This window comes from Phoenix dactylifera, chromosome 16, assembly GCF_009389715.1.
Source record: "Phoenix dactylifera cultivar Barhee BC4 chromosome 16, palm_55x_up_171113_PBpolish2nd_filt_p, whole genome shotgun sequence".
NCBI lineage: Eukaryota > Viridiplantae > Streptophyta > Magnoliopsida > Arecales > Arecaceae > Phoenix > Phoenix dactylifera.
Window position 1 is genome coordinate 9,384,487 of NC_052407.1, and position 18,727 is coordinate 9,403,213.

An 18,727-nucleotide genomic window follows, 5' to 3' on the forward strand; every position below is an offset into this window, starting at 1 on the left:
AAGTTTTGATGTGGAAAAGAGAAGGAATATAGCTGCAGAAATTAGAGGAGGCAGTCTTCTTGTTCTCATACCTTTCGTGTAGGGATTTCGGATCTATATAGCTATGGGATTCAGAATCTCTCGAGGGTCATACTGTAACAGACTCAGATCATGCAATAATTATTGAGAGATGTACTATAACTATTCAAGATTGCATCATAACCATCTTAAGATGTGATGCAACCATGTGAGGCCGTATTGTAGTCGCATGGCACGTGTTGTAGCCATCCAAGGTTAATATTATAATCTTTAACTCTAGGCATCATGGAAGGAGCGCGTTTCGGCATAAAACAGTCATACTACTATTTGAGGTAAAAAGGATCAGGTTAGCCTAGGATGGTTGCCAAGTTGAATAGATGTTTGGCCGAGCTGCAAGATTTAATTCGGCATATCAGACAATGCATATAGGCTCGGAGGTCATCTACTTATGCTCTACTTGATTTAGCTTTTAGGTCGGTTGGAGTTGACTTAGCTTGATTATATCAAAAAAATTGAAGAGTGTATCTCAATTGCCACATCAACTATGATGTAGACGTATCTGCTTATGCCACATCATCAGGCTCATAATCCGCCCCATCATATAGAAGTATCAAACACAGGCAATTGAATTATATCTTATCCTCTTCAATCACCAATCTATGATTGATGCCTGGAAGGTGAGCAATTGAATTGGACTCTCGAATTCATGAGTGGAGAGGGTCTAAACTCAATCCTTTTTCCTCATGTCATATAATGGAACATTTTTACATTTTAATACTCATGATTAACCTTGGTTTGGATCGTGATCGGCCTTGTTTTGGATTTGAGGACTGTTACATGTTTTTCCTTGCGCCTCAAGTAAAAGAACTTATAAGTATTGCTGAGTAATTGGAATAAAGAAAATAAACAAAAAGGAGATGGGGGAAAAGAGTAAATGAATTTGATTAATATGATTGTGATTCGACATATCTGTAGGCCAACCAAGACTTGATTAAATACAGTTGGTCCACATTATATTGAATCATGATCATGTTAACCAAATCTATTAACATTTTAATATTTTTTTAATTTATTATACATTGATGACTCGGTAATACTATTAGCATAATTTTAGAGATCACATGACAACTTGTATCAACCCATATTATTTTTTTTTATTAGCATGATACTGTATCGATTAGTATTATTTTTCTTAGTTAGCATAATCTTGTTACAGTAATTTTAGGTTTCACGTAACAACTTATATTAGCAAGTATTATTTTTTTTATTATCATAATCTTATATCAGTTTATATTATTTTTTTTGTATAGAAGTATTTATAATCCTAAGATATACCGAATACGATGGAAAAAAAAAATTCTACAAATATTTTAACAAATACTAAGTTCTCTTATTTGATATGTAAAAAAGAATCGGAGCATTCCTTTCATCGATCCAAACTGAGATCGACCATGAGAGAAATATTTAAATGCGAAATCGCCTCGCTGCTCCCAAAAATGTGTGAGAGAGGTATTTGCATGGTTAGGATCTAGAGGGAATTATTGTTTGCATAACACGGGATCCGCGAATCTCCAAACAGAGAAGCTCCGAGGAAGGTGGCGGATGTCGCGAGCGTTCGTTACTTTTTCCATTGCTTTCTCCCTTCTTCTTTACGATACTGTCTCCTCCTCTCGTCTCTCCCTCCCTCCTCCCTCTTTGGTTTCCATAGATATTTGCCGCTTTCGGCATTGTTGGAGACTCCAAAGCTTTCCCAATCTCAACCGGTGTCCGGCCGGCCATTTTCTCAAACTTCTCGATTCCGGAGTCCCTCGATCGATTCAAAGTTCTCACCTTTCCCCCAAAATTTGATCCAAAATCGCACCTTTCCAACTCGTAAGAGCCAATATTTCTCAAAAAGTTGGAGCCTTTTTCCATGGAGCTCGTCACGGAGGACCCGGCGGCGGAGGACGAGGAGCTGGAGATGGGGAGCCCCACTCGAGGGCCCCGCCACTACCGGAGCCATTTCCCCGGCGCCGTCCGGAAAAAAGCCTACCTCTTCGACGGCCACGGCAACTTCTTCACCAAGGAATGGGACCTCCGAGAGGGCAGCGGCCGAGAATTCTGCTGGTACCACGTCGAGTTCCCCAAGAGCAACCAGAAGCTCGCCATCTCCGCCGAATACCTCATCGACGTCCTCTGCCCGCCATTAAAACTCCAGGACATTCTCACCCTCGTCAGCAACGGCCCCTTCTGCGGCCACGTCGATGGCGCCCTCGTGTTCCGGGTGAACTCCCCTGGCCCGGCGTCCAGCAACTTCACCCTCCGGCTCGCGGCGAGGGTCACCGAGAACTCGGTGATCACCGTGAGCCTGGGACGGGTGCCGAGGCTGGGATTTTCGCAGACCGAGCAGTCGTTGCTGTCGGAGATACCAAGCGTCGAAAGCCCAATCCAGCGTGTGCTGAGGGATGAGGAGATTGGTGGTTCAAGTAGCATTGTGATTGGCGAGCATGTGCTTGAGTTCTTGCTCACAATGAATCATTCGGAGGAGGCCGATAATCCCGTGCCGGAGACTGTTTCGAATCTCATTGTGCACATTGTTGACACACATATTGATCAGGTGCAGGATATAGTGACAAAGCTTGAGATGGAATTGGATTCGATGGAGCTGGAATTGGACAAAGGTAACTGTTACCATGAATCAGACCCATGTCTTAATTGCTCACAATTCATTAGCAATCAATATTTCTGTCACTTATAGATTTAAGTTTGAGTCATAGCTTTGAATCTGTATGGAATGTTATAGAAGGAAAACAAAAATGCAAAATTGGATTCGGAGATGGAAAGGTTACTTGTTAGACAATGCACATGTTTCTGGAGACAACCAATGGACTTGCATGATGTTCGAGGTGCATCAGAAGTGAGGTAGTGGAACATGGTGAGTTCATATGAATACAGAAGGTAATCTTTTGATATTGTTAAAGGACTCTCATAAATACGAGGTCCGCATATTTCTAGATGATCATTTTAGTTAGCAGAAGAAAAGTAGCCACTCAAAGTAAGTAGACCAGCTCCATGAATGAAATGCCTCTGAAAGTATGGAAAAACTATAGATTAACTGGGTTGATTTGGTAAAATAGCTTTTTCCGTAAATATTCAAGCACATGAATATGCTAGATGATTGACAATTAAATGTCGATTAATAGTGATGTATCAAATAGGAAAAACTACCTTTTAGCAAAGTTTATGAGCTGGATATTTAATTGTGTTGGGAGCAAATCGTTGAATGGAGGTAATGAAACATGACAATCATCTTTAGCTTTGGCTTACCTTGTGTTGAAGATTGGCGGAAAAGGTTGGAAGACTTAAGCACCAGTAACTAGAATGAGTCAATAAATCGATTGCAATTAGATAGGCGGTTAGACGTTCTGCTTTGAGGACCATTAGTCCACTTAAATCCTGGTCTTTTGAAGAAAACATAGTTGCCATTTCTGTTTCTTGGCCTCACATGTCACCTTATCATGATCATAAATACTTAGCTGTTATCTAGTCTGGCAGTCCAGCAAAGAACCTAGTTCAAGACTTTTTTTTTTAAGAAAAGAATAAAAAGGGGTTGGGCATCTAACTATTTTAGGTAGTTCTGGCAGCTACACTATTTTAGATAGATGTAGCATCTACATCAACTACCTGCTTAGATTTATTCATCAATTCATTGTTGCTAGTTCATTGAAATGAAATTAGTATGCTGGTGCTTCATTACTAATACAATGTGCTGTTTATCATAATTATCACCATTCCAGTGCTGCAACTGCTTATTTTTATAGTCAGGCAACTTACCTTCTGAATGATACCAATCAAGAGGCACATGGTCGGCTTACTCCAGGGGAATGAGAACCATGTGGAAGACCTTGTCAGTTGGCTTCTTTTGTGGCCAAGAGGACCCTTGTATCTCCAGTCAACTTGAACCATACAACTTCAACAAATCTGGTTCTTTTTGGCCTAAGATCTTGTAAAACTAAGATAATCCTTCTGGTTTATTGTAGTTTTAGTATAGGAAGTAAAAAAATACTAACTTATTTACAAGAGTCCACTCCTAATCTATTTTTAGTGACAGGGCATCATGGCTGGTTGAAATATGTTCACAATTTTTAGCAATTCCACTCTTAGCATGGTTATGGAGTTTCTTGTTTTTTTTCCTTCCCCTTTAGTCTTAGTCCAGTATGCATGCATGGTTAGTCAATATACTCACTGAAGCTATTCCTTTGTGTCCAGGTGGAACCACACATAGGAAACAATTGTTGGACGACAGAAGATTTCCAAAAATGCATTTGAATTTGCAGCGCCTCTTACAGGTATTCATTTATTTTATTTTATTTCTTTATCATTATTATTATTATGTTGTAGTGGCAGGTTAATGCAAAGAAGGTTGTGGTTTGTGTATATGGATCATTGGAACAAGGAACCCCCAGCTCTAAATGGATGATTGATCTTCTCATTTTCCTGATTGTATCGTAATCCAGGTTGTTGCTCATGGCGAGCAAGTGTTTCCACGTGTAAAAGAAAAGTGTGCAGCTAAAAGTTGGTTTGCAAATGAAGACATTGTTGCGCTTGAAGAACTAATAGGTCGTCTTAGGAGGTTGAAAGAGAACTTGGGATTCATAGTTAATCGGGTAACAGCAATTCAGGCTGGTCTTGATAGCTGGCAGTCAGAGCAAATAAACAGGAAGCTTTACTATCTTTCTTTTCTCTCGATGATCTTTCTTCCACTATCTATTGTTACCGGAGGTAGTTTCTCTTTTCACTATATTAAATAGAAATAGGAAGTTCAATATCATATGATTCGTTCCAGAGAGTAAGTTGTATAAGTGCTTAACTGATCTATTCTTTTTATGTCACAGTATTTGGGATGAATGTTGGGGGTGTACCATGGACAGGGCAAAGAGACCCTGATTTGAAAGATGGATTTCGTAATGTTATGATTCTCTGCGCTGTATTGCTGTTTCTACTTCTAGTTTGCTTCACTTTTCCTTTTATCTATGCACACATTTCATCTTGGAGTAGGCATGATGCACTGAAAAGGAGTTGCTCTATTGGTCGAAAGTCATTCCCGAGAAAAACCCTTCATCGAGAGGGATTTCAGGGAGGAGGCTACATCCCCATCTGAGAAGCGAACTTGAGGTCCATATTCTTTTTCTTCAGTTGGAATCTGTTTCTGTAGCATATCATTTATAGATGAAAGCTAATTCTGTATAGACATATTTCATATATGCAGAATGTTTACCCTATATTAGTTGTGTTATATCTACTTAGATGTTATTATAAGCATACCTGCATTGTTCTTCCTCTGGATTTCCTTGATCTCTTCAAATATTTGCAGGGAATCTTGCATCTCTTGCCCACTGCAGAAGTGGTTTCTTGTAAAGGCCATTGCGTCAAACAGACATTCAATGCCCTTGTGATATATAGAGTTATCCAATTTGTCTGAATTGAAGACAATGGCACATACATAGAGATAATTCTTGCATTGGAAGATTGCAGCCCGCTGACAGGGGTCCGGAGTAGTTGGATAGAGGTGTACAGTTCCTAGCATAGCCAGAAGCACCATTGGTTGAAGCCACCATTTTTTTCATCTATTCATTGTTTCTTGGTTGCAGAACTCTGCACAGCTTCAGATATTATTCAATTGAAAGCTCAGATATCTTTCGTCAAAAGCTAAAAAAAAATTAAAAAGAAGGTAAGATATCTGATGACAAGTGAAATCGGCATTTACATGTCTTGCCTTGAGTTTGAGATTAGATATATGGTGTTGTATTGTCCGACATCCACACAGTTTGACTATAGCTACTAATACAAAGCAGCGTTTCGTAGATCTGGTGTTTAAGCTATTCATTTATATATCATTGAGATTTTTGCTACACCATTGCTTGGAGGGGCCTGTATATTTATCCTAATGTCGGCTGCACCCTCATGTTTCACCTCATTTGTTCTCGAAACATCTTACCAAGACTATCACCAGAGAAAAAGAAAAGGGAAGAAAGGACTTCAGCAACTTCTAGATAGGTATATCTTTGGACATGAAATCTTAATATTCAAGTGTTTCTTTAAAATTAGCCATTAAGGTAGCAGATCTGTATACTTTGATTCACTGTTTCATTGTGTCTGTTATTTTCTTTGCATTTCAAATTATGTGATGATGTAAACATCAGGTGTCAAAGAAGACATTTTCAGGGCAATCCAAATCATAATATGTCCGGGCTGGAAGTGATAACTTCTCATGTAAATTCCTGTTTTCTATGACAAATTCTTGTAATTTAACCACAAAAGAAAAAAATCATTTCTCCTCCATCTTTCACCTATTTCATCAAGCTGTCTATTGCAATGACTGAAAGAATAGAGGTTATCCCACCATAGAAAAAGGAAATCATATATGTTAGAACTCATAACTTCGAGACATACTCCTCATTTTTGCGCCGAAGGATGCCAATTAACAGCAATATGGACCTCCTACAATATTATGGATTGTTTGGCTGCTCCTATATGAATATCCACAATTACTGCAATGAAACTTTCTTAAGGAGTGGTTCTGTCAAATCTTCTACTTTCATTCTTCCTCTACTTTCATGCTTTGTTGGAGCAAAGTGCTACCAATTCTGGCAGTCCATAGTCTTCTTGACAAAAAAAATGGAAGAAAGGATGGGGGGTGGAAAGGGAAGAAAAGTATACTTAACAAAAATTTCCTCACCAAAAGAAAGGTCCAGCTTACTGCAACCCAACCGAAAGTAAAACGTAGATATTTTATAAGAGGCTAGACCAGTCCCCTAGGCAGGAAAGAGCAGAATGCAGAAACACTGATGTAGAGGACTTCTTGTGGAGAAAGATTTCGGCATCTCTCTCCTTCCTAAGGCTCCAATAAATAGGTAGTGACGGTTGATCCAACAGTATCTGATATTAAATATGATACAGTTCCATGTCCAAATGAACCCAGAGGGACAACAATGTTCATGGTCATTCTTTGATATATAAAAAACCTCAAGTTCGATTCAAATGTTCTTGGTCGAGGTACAATTGATAAAGACTGGATTGGCTGATTCAATAGAGTGATTGCAGAAGGGACATTTATTATTGACATGCCATTCTTTCGTTGTTAGGACCTCACCAATTTAGAGTCTGTTTCTGATAAAAAGCCATGTACAGATAATGGATATTTGTAAGAGCAGCAGCTTTCAGACCCATAGATCTAACGCTGGCCTGATCAGCTTTAAATCACAATGGAGATATCCTCCCTTGGTTTAGAAATTTTTCCCCTAGAAGAGGTGAGACCGAGGTAGGATCACCGGCAGTGAAGGAACCACAGGGACCTCATGGCCGCGAAGAAGATGCACTTCGAGTTAAAGAACTGCTCTCTGCTCCAATGGATTCCTAACAAACTCAACAATTGAAACTATTAATCCATGCACAGTCCACTCTCATTCCACAAATCAACTATAGCATATGCCACAACTCCTAAACTTAGGTAGTTAAAAAACCAGAGACTTTTGCCTCCTAAGCCATGGAGCAAACATCTCTAACTTCTACCACCCTTCTGGGAGTTCTCTATTTTTCTATGAAAAATGATGATTCCAAGGAAATACCCCCCCCTTATTAATTGCAGTCCAGGTGATCCTAGCAACCAATGCTAATACTTGTGGCGCTGCTCAGCTGGTACGAGAAAATTCTATCGTTGGTGTTGACAAATTATCAACAAAATCATGAACCATAACTTTTTGAGCTATGCAACCATTACCCAAGAATGAAGCTGGATTTTTTAGCTTTGAAGCTATCGCCTCTAGCTGAGACCTCTTGCCAAGAGGAGAGGGTGTCAACCAGGAGTAAAAGATTATCATTGTCATAAAATTCATATTATGCATAATTTTAGAACTTCTAACAGCGCACCTAAAACATGCACGCCAAAAATAATGTTGTTTCATACATTCAGTTTTAATGCAAGATGGCCAAAAAAGATAGTCCAGCTGCTGATACGATAGCTGATTGGGTAACAAGCCATTTTTTTCTTTTTCTTTTTTTTGGTGAAATTACAATCAACTACGAACGATAAATTTAGTCAACTGGCCTCAGGCAATCAAGCAAGTTTAATTGCCAAATAGCTACTCAGTGAAAGAAGTAAAACCAGCATCAACAGAAAAATATTCATGGCTCGCAAGCTAAATTATCCATTCGATGGTTGTAATTTTTTGTTTTTCCTGGATGGGATACAAATACTGCGTATAAACCAGAACATGTACACGTACAGGCGCAGCGCGTGGGCAGACAATTATAGGGGATAACACAATGACAGCCAACACTGGACAGGGATGGGAAAGCAATCTGGTGCTACGTGGACCAATCAAAGCTTCTAGAACTCTATCTAATCTAAAACTCTCATGCTCCTTTATCCAGTTCCACGTCCATCCCATATCCGGAGCAAAACCATTTCCCTCCACTCATCACAAAGCCACCACAATAACCCACTGCCGCTTACCAAAACCCAACAAGAGAGGAAGAGCTCCGAGAGTAGATAGAGAGAGAGAGAGAGAGAGAGAGAGAGAGAGAGAGATGGCATCAACTGCATGCTTCCTCCACCACCATGCACCCTCCACCTCGAGAACTCCACCACGTCCAATGCCAAGCATCAGGCCCACCCGGCTGGTCTGCAGGGCGCAGAAGCAGGCAGGCCAAGAAGACGAGAGCAACACAGTGGTCTCACGTCGGTTAGCTCTGACAGTACTCGTCGGCACTGCTGCTACCAGTGTGAAGGTCTCACCTGCCGATGCTGCCTATGGAGAAACAGGTGATCTTTCCTTCGATTCTCTGAAACAAAATCACAAGCAATAAACACAGCAGGAAGAAAAAATTGTCAGTTCATTTAAGTTGAGCTTGTGATGGTCGTAGCTGTCAGTATGTGTACAATTACATAGGAAGTTGAACAGAAAAGGAGGATATTCATAATATAGCATGACTGAAATATTAAGAAATAGTATGTAGTTAGCTAATTGGTATACAAAAGTTTTAAATAATCAATGTCACTAGCCAATTGCCTAAAAGATTATTTATTCAATGCAGCTAATATCTTTGGGAAGCCAAAGACAAATACAGATTTCTTTTCATACAATGGCAATGGATTCAAGTTGATGATACCATCAAAGTGGAACCCAAGCAAAGAGGTGGAGTATCCTGGTCAAGTGATGAGGTGGGAAGACAACTTTGACCCCAACAGCTACGTTGCCGTCATGGTCACACCCACGCCAAAGAAATCCATCACTGACTACGGCAGCCCTGAGGAATTTATCTCACAAGTAATTACGTTGCACTGTATATTAGTCCTTAATGAATTTATGCAAGATAATCCTAACCAGGCCATACTCAACATAATAAAAAAAATCATGAGGAACAGTGATCACAAGTTATCCTGCTGTTATGTGTATGCCTCGTGCCAAATTTAATGCTTCTTAGCTTGTAAAATTGATGAACCATAAGTACTAACCAGCAGACCTTTTCTGAAGCTATTTGGTGCCGGTTATATCTTAATCCTTCGCCATCTGTTCCAATTAAAGTTTGCATCCACTAGCACAGCAAGTTTTCTGCATCTTTTCGTACACATTCCATCCATAATCCTTAAGTGATTACGTTCAATTTCCTAAACCTTCAACCCTTATTTAGCCTCAAATTTTTATCGTGTTTTCTCATATTGTTTAACTTGGCACTCTAGTGCTTTGCCCTCGATAAGTGCCACACATGCTTTTCCTTCGGTGAATTCATGTTTCACCCTATTATTCCGAAGTCTATGACATACGTATCTGAAGATTTTCGTTTCTGCCACATTCAAAGTGATTAATCAAATAAAGTTCTAGTTAATCTCATAAAGGTTCTGGGTTTCAGGGGAAAAAAGGGGGAGGGGGGGGGGAGTATTGGTCAGTTTCTCCATATACACAGTTCATAAGGAACAATTATCAGCAAAATTCCTCCACATGTGGCCCCTGGGGTCTCTACACTAGTTGTTCAAGTTCAAAAAAAAGGAAAAAGAAGTACTAGCTCAAGAAAGAAAATGCAAAAGTTGGTAACTGGGCAAGCGTGCAGACTAAGTTCACAAGCAAAAGTTCAGATAACAGAATCCAGGACTCAAGTTCCAATACATTCTGTGCAGGTTGATTACTTGCTAGGGAAACAGGCCTACTCTGGCAAAACAGATGCTGAGGTATGTTAAAACTTAAAACCATACCAAATTGATCAGTCTTTATCAATATTAGGTTTTGCATCTTTTGATACTCACATGACTAACAAAATATTCATGATAATTAAAGAAAACATTATTAAATTAAAAGATTTGTCTTGATAGGGTGGGTTCGACCAGGATGCTGTAGCAACAGCCAACATATTGGAAAGCTCCACACCGGTGGTAGGTGGGAAACAATACTACTACATCTCAGTTTTGACAAGGACAGCAGATGGAGATGAGGGTGGGAAGCACCAGCTTATAATGGCAACAGTTTCAGATGGTAAGCTATACATCTGCAAGGCACAAGCTGGTGACAAGAGATGGTTCAAGGGTAGCCGAAAGTTTGTGGAGAGTGCAGCCAATTCCTTCAACGTTGCATAAGAAAGAGGTTGTGTGACACTTGTTGTGTAAATGAGTTGAATGCAATTAGAACTGGCATCTTTAGGATCAGAATGTGTTTAATGTGAGTTGTCTGATAAGAGGATGGTACATGAGATTTCAAAGTGTCAGACAAGCAATTTAATCTTAAAGATCTTAGAGAACTCTCTATGTTGTGTCCCTAAATGCTTAGCAATGGAAAATGTTATGAGTCCAATACAAAGGCTTGACTCTGGGAGCTCTGCTAAGATTTGACAGACAGCAACTGAAAGGAGAAAAGACAGAGTGGTGGGTATTAAGAATCAATTCATCACAAGCTTATCTGTTCCAACTCTGAATGAACTCATCCCTCAAAACCCAGCAACAGCTGTATTAGGTTTTTAAAAGAAATCGAACATATTTGTAGCGACATATCATTGATGGAATAAGTATTATATAGGGGGAAAGAAAAGAAGTCCATTGGGTATTTAAATTAAAATATGAACAAAAGGAAAAGAAAAATTGAAACAGACGGTTCAGGAGAAGGTATTTTGTCAATTATGCTAGAAAGAAATTGGCTATAGTGAAGGTTATTGGGTAATTCTACATCAAAAATGAGACATAGGAAAAGATGGCAGCAATGGAATAATTTGACAGCTGAAAAGATGGAAGAGGCCCTATTGGTGTTTATTTTGAAACCTTCATCTTCAAAAATAGTTTTCCTTTTACCCATCATTTACTTTCTTGCACAAAAAAACTGTTTAATTCAAGGTATGCCGTACCAGCCCGAATCAGACAGTATAGAGTGTACCGTACCGTACGATACCAGCTCGGTACCAGTACTATGTACCGGTGGCATACCGACACTCGATACGCCAAAAAAATTCCATATGTACCGTACCAACGCTGTGCTAGTGTGGCACCAGTACGAGGTTTAGTACCAAAACGGTGAACCTTAGTTTAATATTGATGCAATAACAACAATCAGAAGAGGCACCCTTTATATTGGAATAACCAAATCAAAGCGCACCTCAATTTTGATCAGACTAGCACTCCAAAGAGGTTATTATATACCATGTTAGCATGATTCAAACTGCCTAATGCCTGAAGTCAAGAGTTGTCAAAAAAGAACTTGAAAGTTTATCTAGAACAGAATTATAACATTCTCAACTTAGAGATTTTGCAAATTGCCATTATGGACTAACAAGATTTCAAGGGTAATCAGTAACTATCAAAACCTGAACCATGAGCAGCATAGAGTCTGAAGGTGCTATAAATAGAAATATAATTATCCATATACGATGCAAAATTTTTAAGACCAGAGGACTTATTTGAATGATCAATGATCAAAGACTTCTCCATACAAGAACCTCTATTTGCCTTCTATGTTTTATAACAATATACACCAAAAATGTTGATGTAACTGTCAGTTCTGTTCAGCACAAATGACCACTTCTAACAGTAGCAAGACAGGAAGCATAAGGTCAAACTAATGTGCCATTAATCAATGAAATGACAAATCCTTTTGTAGATCAGGTCAAATTATTTTTCTTCTTTGTATTTGCTTATGATGCACTTTGATCATGCAAGACCCACATCCCTATCCTGCAAGGATGAAGTTAGGTGGGAACTTATCTTAGGTTGATGAACATGCAATCAAGGATGACTGAGACTAGGTATTAGAGGAAAGAAAGGAATGACTGCCATGAAGCAGGGAAAAGGGTTGGACTGCTTTGCTTCCTTAATTAACATTCCCAGAGGCTATTGCAATCTTTCTTCATTTTCCTTTGTTCTAATATTTGACAAGCATGACCAAGTAGAGCAGTTTCTAAGCATCAATAGTGCAAACTGATTTATGAGAACCAGAATGTAATCCGCCAAAATGTTTCCAGCATCAAGATTCACACTCACAAATTTGTGAGTAGCACTGTTAATTAACATTTAATATCAAAATATGGAGGTTAATAAGATTAACAGAATACCATGGTATATGCCTTTAGAAAGCCTCCAATTAACATTATCACTGCATTGTAGTGTTAACTTCAAAAGCAGATTCAGCAATAAAACTCTCCTGTGAATAGACAATAACTTTGCCACATGTTGCATAATGAAGAGCAAGGATGTAACTTCTAATACTTTAACTAGTTCTGCAATAATAAAATACAAGAACAATAACAGGAAATGATTCCAGAAATAACTTGAGTTCTGCAACTTAACCTTTTTTTGCAGGGTGATAGATTCTATAACATAAAAATTGAAAGGATGTAGAAGTGTAGCCAGTAAATAAAGAAACATAGGCAATGAAAAGGCAAGATCTAAAAAGTACAATATTAAGGAATTATGGAAAATACTTGACATTTTCCAACATTGGGCTAATATGTAGTTAAGTCAAAAACCCAGCTGGAAACATTCTACTTTGGGCCTATTTGGGTAATCTAGCATGATTGGGCTGGATTTCCTGCTGGATTCATGGATGGGGAAGCCCATTTGGGCATGGCCCATGTCAACCCAACACACCCCTAGCCCGAATCCTATGGGATTAAAAAAAAGACCCCTTAGTTATAATAATATTTATTTAATATTCAGTTATAATTTTAATTTAATTTAAATATATTAAGATATTTATTTCATCATTATAACATCACGGTTCAATTTTGGTTGACCCAATAGTTGAACTAGTGACCCGTGACCGGTATCTTTTTCAATTCAATCAATGCTCTATGTTTTAAAACATTCTTATCTATTGCCCATTATTAGAGCTTATTGTTCCAAATTTTCTCTAATAATTCTGCAAATATCCTATACCCCATTGATATGCACACCTTATATAACATATCATGCTAAATACTAGAGTTTGAAATACCAACAGTACTGCCCTATACCATAGTATATACCTCCCTAAATTGCGTACTGTACAACCTCATAGCAACACAATCTTTTATATATGCCAACAAACCATAAGTAGATATGGGGTGTAATGTAGTACATACTATGCCGGTCCACCATGGTTACGCCCCATACCATGGTATCTCAAACCTTGCTAATGACAAACAATGTTCTCTGTCCTTCTCCCTAGTATTCTTCAATGCAAGCCCAACATGTCTACCAGACCTTGAAGGAAAACAAATGAAAGTTTGAAAATCATCCATGACGTTGGCTCTATTCTATCTTTCCAAAATTTATAAGTCAATCTGACTTGCTCATTTTTATGGTGAATTCTAAATTTTTTTATGCTAATGGGTAATGTTATCTGCAAGCCAAACAAGCCTAGGCCTCTTAAATGGGTTCAGCGAGGGCTACCAACTCAAAAGCAAGGCTTGAACTAGAAAACATGTTCCTTTTATCAAGTGGGCCGAGATTGGGCTTAACTATTGTAACAACTCAGGAGCTCACCCAAAACAGCTAGCCAAAAGGTGTTATTTATTCCTTGACCATGTATAAATATCCATAATCTATCCAGCATATAGCTAATGTGGGACTAAATGCACACATGTACGGTCCTTACATACTCCCTCCCGTATAAGCCCTGGCATCCTCATGAAGCTAAAAGTCCAAATCCATTCAAATCCAATCATAAATACCATAAATTCAATCACAAGCACCACGATCAATCCATAGACAACCCAAATAAGCTCATGTTATAGTGTCCCCTAGTCCACATGAGCCATAGGTCGATACCATTTATAACAAACAAGGACCTCACCCAAAAAGGCTAAGATGTTATTAGATTTCTTGGCCAGCAACCAAGATCTACTTAATATATAGCCAATGTGAGACTAAATACACGCCCACATGGGTCCTCACATTCATTTTCATACACGTAAGTTCAATTCGAAAATGTCATGTTCAACGTAACAGCCTTTTTAACTAAAACCACATTATCCCTGTAGCAAGACCTGTAGTACCGTATTTAAATCCAGCAAAGTAGGTCCATAGTACTACATTTAACCCCTGCAGAGTAGGTCCATAGTACCACACTTAACTCCTGCCAAGTAGGTCCAAAATAATCAAGTCCCAGAACAGTCATAGTACCAACATTTAACCCCCGTCAGTGGAGTCCACAATATAGCCAAGCTGAGAATCCAAATCCAAAACATATCAAAGAATCTTTATAGAAAAATATATATCATATTCCAATCAAAGTATACATATTCCATATAAGATATATAAACAACATACATAATATTCTATATTAAAAATATTAGTTCCAAACCAGAAATTTATTTTCCATTCAAACACAGTTTCATCAAGTTCATAAATTGCATGTAAATCATTTATAATGTATTTGATATAAAATTTTATATTAATTAATTAAAAAATCTAGGAAAGGTGGATTGCTACTTACACATCTACTAGCAGTAGGTAGATGTTGGGTACTTATATATGACCGAGGAATCCAAATTACACCTTCTAGATAACCTTTTTGGGTAAGGTCTTGGGTTGTTACAATATCAAGTTTGATAGGCCATAAGAGTCCTAATTAAATAATTACATGTGTACAATATACACAGTTACACACAAAATAATCAATTAGTTACTATTAAGTATTAACAATCACATAGTAACTATCAGCTACTTTACAATTTATGTTTTGTTACTATAACAAAAATTTTCTTCAAAAAGAAGTTGTGGAATATAGACAACCATTATTTTTTAAATATAGGGGAAACACCATTCCAACGAAGAAAAAAGTGAATATGGAATTACTAGAAAAAAAAATAGGGCTTTTGAGCTAGGTTGGGCCTTTCTATGATGGCTAAACTAAGTTTGGTATTAGTTCACTAAGATCCATCATGGGCTTGGGCTTCAAAATTGGCGTCTAGGACACGCTTGAGTTGCATGGCTTGGTCCAATCTCAAATCATTGATAGCCTCAATATTTGACCTTGGTAGTGTGGAAAAAAGAAGGCAAGTATATAAGGTAACAACCAAGATTCATATATGAACTCCAATCTAATTTAAATTCAGCGATTAATTAGGTGTGGATCATGCAACCCTTCATGAATAGAGATTTCTAAGGTAGATTCAAGTGGGAACTTAGCTAAAATTTTCACTTGATGCAATCCAGTTTTGAAAATCCAAATTAAAATATCTTAATAGCATGATTGGCTCAATTCCAAGGTCAACTAATTGATGCATTTAGGTCATAAAGTAGTGCACAGGTTCAAGCAAGCATGTCCTTGGAAACTGGTAATGACAATTAGGCTCCAAAACCGTGTCAATAAAACATATTAAAAAAAATAATAGTGCAAAGTTTCACAGAACAGGGGGAAACTTCATTTAGGAAGAGAAGGTTAAGAATAATTGAATAAGAGCTTCTTGTTTAAGGTTTTTCGTCTATAAAATTTATATAAGAAATTAATACCATCATCAAATACTTAAGAAAGAACGACAAGAAAGAAAAACTTGGAGATTTTAACATCCACAATAATTCTTTTTATTGGTAATTGTTTATTCATTAACTATGAGAAAGTGAGAGGAGAAATTGCAAAGTTGGTAGAGCTTAGGGAAGAATAGGGGATTATTAAAGTTATATAGAGAGGGATCAACGAGATTAAAGGTAAGGCATAAGGAGTGAAATGAGGATCAGGTCATAGAAAAAGGAAAGGTGGGAGTATCTAGTGAAGAAAATCCTACCCAATCAATATGGTATCAGATTAAGAAGCATTTGTTGAGAGGGAATAAGAGCAAGAATTAGTGTTCCCTTTGCTAAGAGTGGGTACTACAGAAAGAGGAGGCAGGGTGGCTGGTCAATGGACATTAAAGATTGTGTCATGGAGAGAACGTCCTAAGTTTAGATCATCTCAATTCCATCTATAATCAAAGAGTTCAACAATGGGGATTTACTGCACAAATAAATCAGCAAAAGGGAATCACTGATAAGGTCAATCAGCAATTTCAGGCCTTCAAATCACAACATCATAATACAAGATCAGATGCTCTATTATCCTACATCCACGCATTGGCAGGCTAAATTTAACTCAAGTCCTGGCAGTGCTTTGAATGAATGGATCCAGCTTACAAGGTTTTCTTAGAGCAACTATTCAAGGATTCTTAAATAGAAAGGAAAGAAGAGCAGAGATGGATGCACATTTCTATGGACCCCACATATGGAAAAGGCCAAGAAATAGATTTCCTACTCTGCTCAAACGAGGATCAATGTGGGAGCCTTTGTGATTATGTTCCCATGAATGGAAACAGAGCTAAAAACAAAGAGCTAAGGAGGAGACCATATGGAAGTCCTATTTTAGGAATAATGACAAGAAATAATTTACATAATGTCTTCTTGTTCTCTTGAGGTATGACACCACAGCAACGGAATTTCTTAGGTCCCACGGTGAGTCAGCTAATATCCTTCCTCTTCCTTTCATACTTTTTATATTTTTATTTTGTATTTCTGTTTTATGTAAGATCTGGTATTATTCTCCTGTTTTTCTTCCACTATCAATTTTTTTAACCTAAATTCTACTGACTCCTAACCGGCTACCCATTGAACTTTTAGCCCTCTTGCACAAAACAGTTGTTTAGGTTCACCTCCAAATCATTTGTTTCTTTCATCTTACATCTCCACCACTAAGTTGCAGACAACTTCAACCTAAGGTAATGTTACCTGCTTTAGAAACTCCACAAAGCTCAAAATCCAATCTGCTTCCTAAAACTTCTTTTATTCGAAGTGTTTTTCAAAAATATTTGCATCCCTATACTTGCCCCTGCATCCACTCCCAATTTTAGCAACAAAGGTCCATGTCTACTAGTTGGATCTTTAATCCAAAACCTTCAACTGCACACTAGTCAATCAATTTTCTTCACTTTAGAGAACTCAGATTGTTAGTTCAATTCATATGAACATTGCGAATTGAACATGTTAGACAGCAAAGCATTAAATTGAGTCCTAGGTACCCCCAAACAAGTATTGTATGGAAACACATACAAGAACTGGATTTAGACATCTTTCCAAGCATCGAACTTAGTAAAAGAAGCCATTTTGTAAAAGAAAACATTGAAAGTTACATTCATTAATATCTTACAATATACATGTCTCTCATTCAAACTTTTCAATTAGTAATAAGCATTTAAAAGCAAGTTTTGCAGTACCAGTACTATACCATGCCGGACGTATCATACTGTACCGCACTGGTATGCAGTCTCGTACTGTACCAACTCTCCATACGCCTCGCCATCTCATACCGTACCATATACCGACACTGCAATAGAATGATACTGATACCGGATCCGATACCGAGACGGCAAACCTTGTTTCAAAAAAAAGACATTTTGCAATGCTATTTTATGCGTACGTGCCTGACAACTAAAAGAAACACGTATCGTCCAAAATAGCTAGATATCAAGGTCAAAGTAACATAGGCCCAAACCTTTTAGTTTCATATCCACTAGATTCTCCTCCACATCCATTACCAATTTTGCATTGAATTTCAATTTTCATAATAAATTCTAATTAAAATTTATGTCTAAATTGAACTTTCCCACTACCTATTGGTTAAGTTTCAACATAAACACTAAGGCCCTGTTTCGATGCTCGTTATATGAAGGTTAGGGATGGGTTAGCCAAACAAGAGCGAAAAAGGCGTGTTAAGTTCAATCAATCAACACCCCAAAAAGCAACCTAACCCAATTAACTTCATAGGGGAGGATGAAATAAAGTTAACCATCGGAGCTCTCTCTCTCTCTCTCTCTCTCTCTCTATACTTCTTCACTTTTTTCTACAACTTATCCCACTAACCCTCAAAATGTCAACCAAACAATGAATAATTCTAACCCATGGTTACCTGGTTAGCAAGTTCTGACCAATGGCTTCATCCTTTTATCCCCCAATTAACTATTTGGTTCACTTCTGACCAGTGGTATTTCTATGTGTGAGTAGCGACAGGGGAAGATCCAGTTAGGTTTTCAATTTCTATGTGCGAGTAGTGATGGTGAAGCTTGTGCATAAACTTTAATCATTTTCTCACCAAGTTGGGTTTTGAAAAAACTCAGGCCCTCTTACTCATGCTTTTAATATAGTTTTACTAGATACTATGCTAAAAATTTTGTTAGGAAACAAATGTCATGCTAAAGAACTTGCTACAAAACAAACTTACAGAGAAGATGCATAGGATCATCCTAA

The 18,727-nt window shown here is 37.9% G+C and overlaps 2 protein-coding genes across 2 annotated transcripts; both read left to right on the plus strand.

The window, feature by feature from the left end:
• The first annotated feature begins 1,437 nt into the window (after positions 1 to 1,437).
• LOC103709850 lies at positions 1,438 to 5,861 on the plus strand. The gene is made up of 5 exons (XM_008795373.3): positions 1,438 to 2,678; positions 4,267 to 4,346; positions 4,515 to 4,779; positions 4,893 to 5,172; positions 5,372 to 5,861. Exons 1-4 carry the CDS (start codon positions 1,931 to 1,933, stop codon positions 5,156 to 5,158), a joined length of 1,359 nt encoding a protein of 452 aa, XP_008793595.2. The 5' UTR covers positions 1,438 to 1,930; the 3' UTR covers positions 5,159 to 5,172; positions 5,372 to 5,861.
• Positions 5,862 to 8,215: 2,354 nt separating this feature from the next.
• On the plus strand, positions 8,216 to 10,841 carry LOC103709811 (oxygen-evolving enhancer protein 2, chloroplastic-like). The gene is made up of 4 exons (XM_008795314.4): positions 8,216 to 8,821; positions 9,094 to 9,326; positions 10,175 to 10,225; positions 10,367 to 10,841. The coding sequence occupies exons 1-4, from the start codon at positions 8,323 to 8,325 to the stop codon at positions 10,625 to 10,627; spliced, it is 1,044 nt and encodes a 347-aa protein (XP_008793536.2). The 5' UTR covers positions 8,216 to 8,322; the 3' UTR covers positions 10,628 to 10,841.
• The last annotated feature ends 7,886 nt before the right edge of the window (positions 10,842 to 18,727 follow it).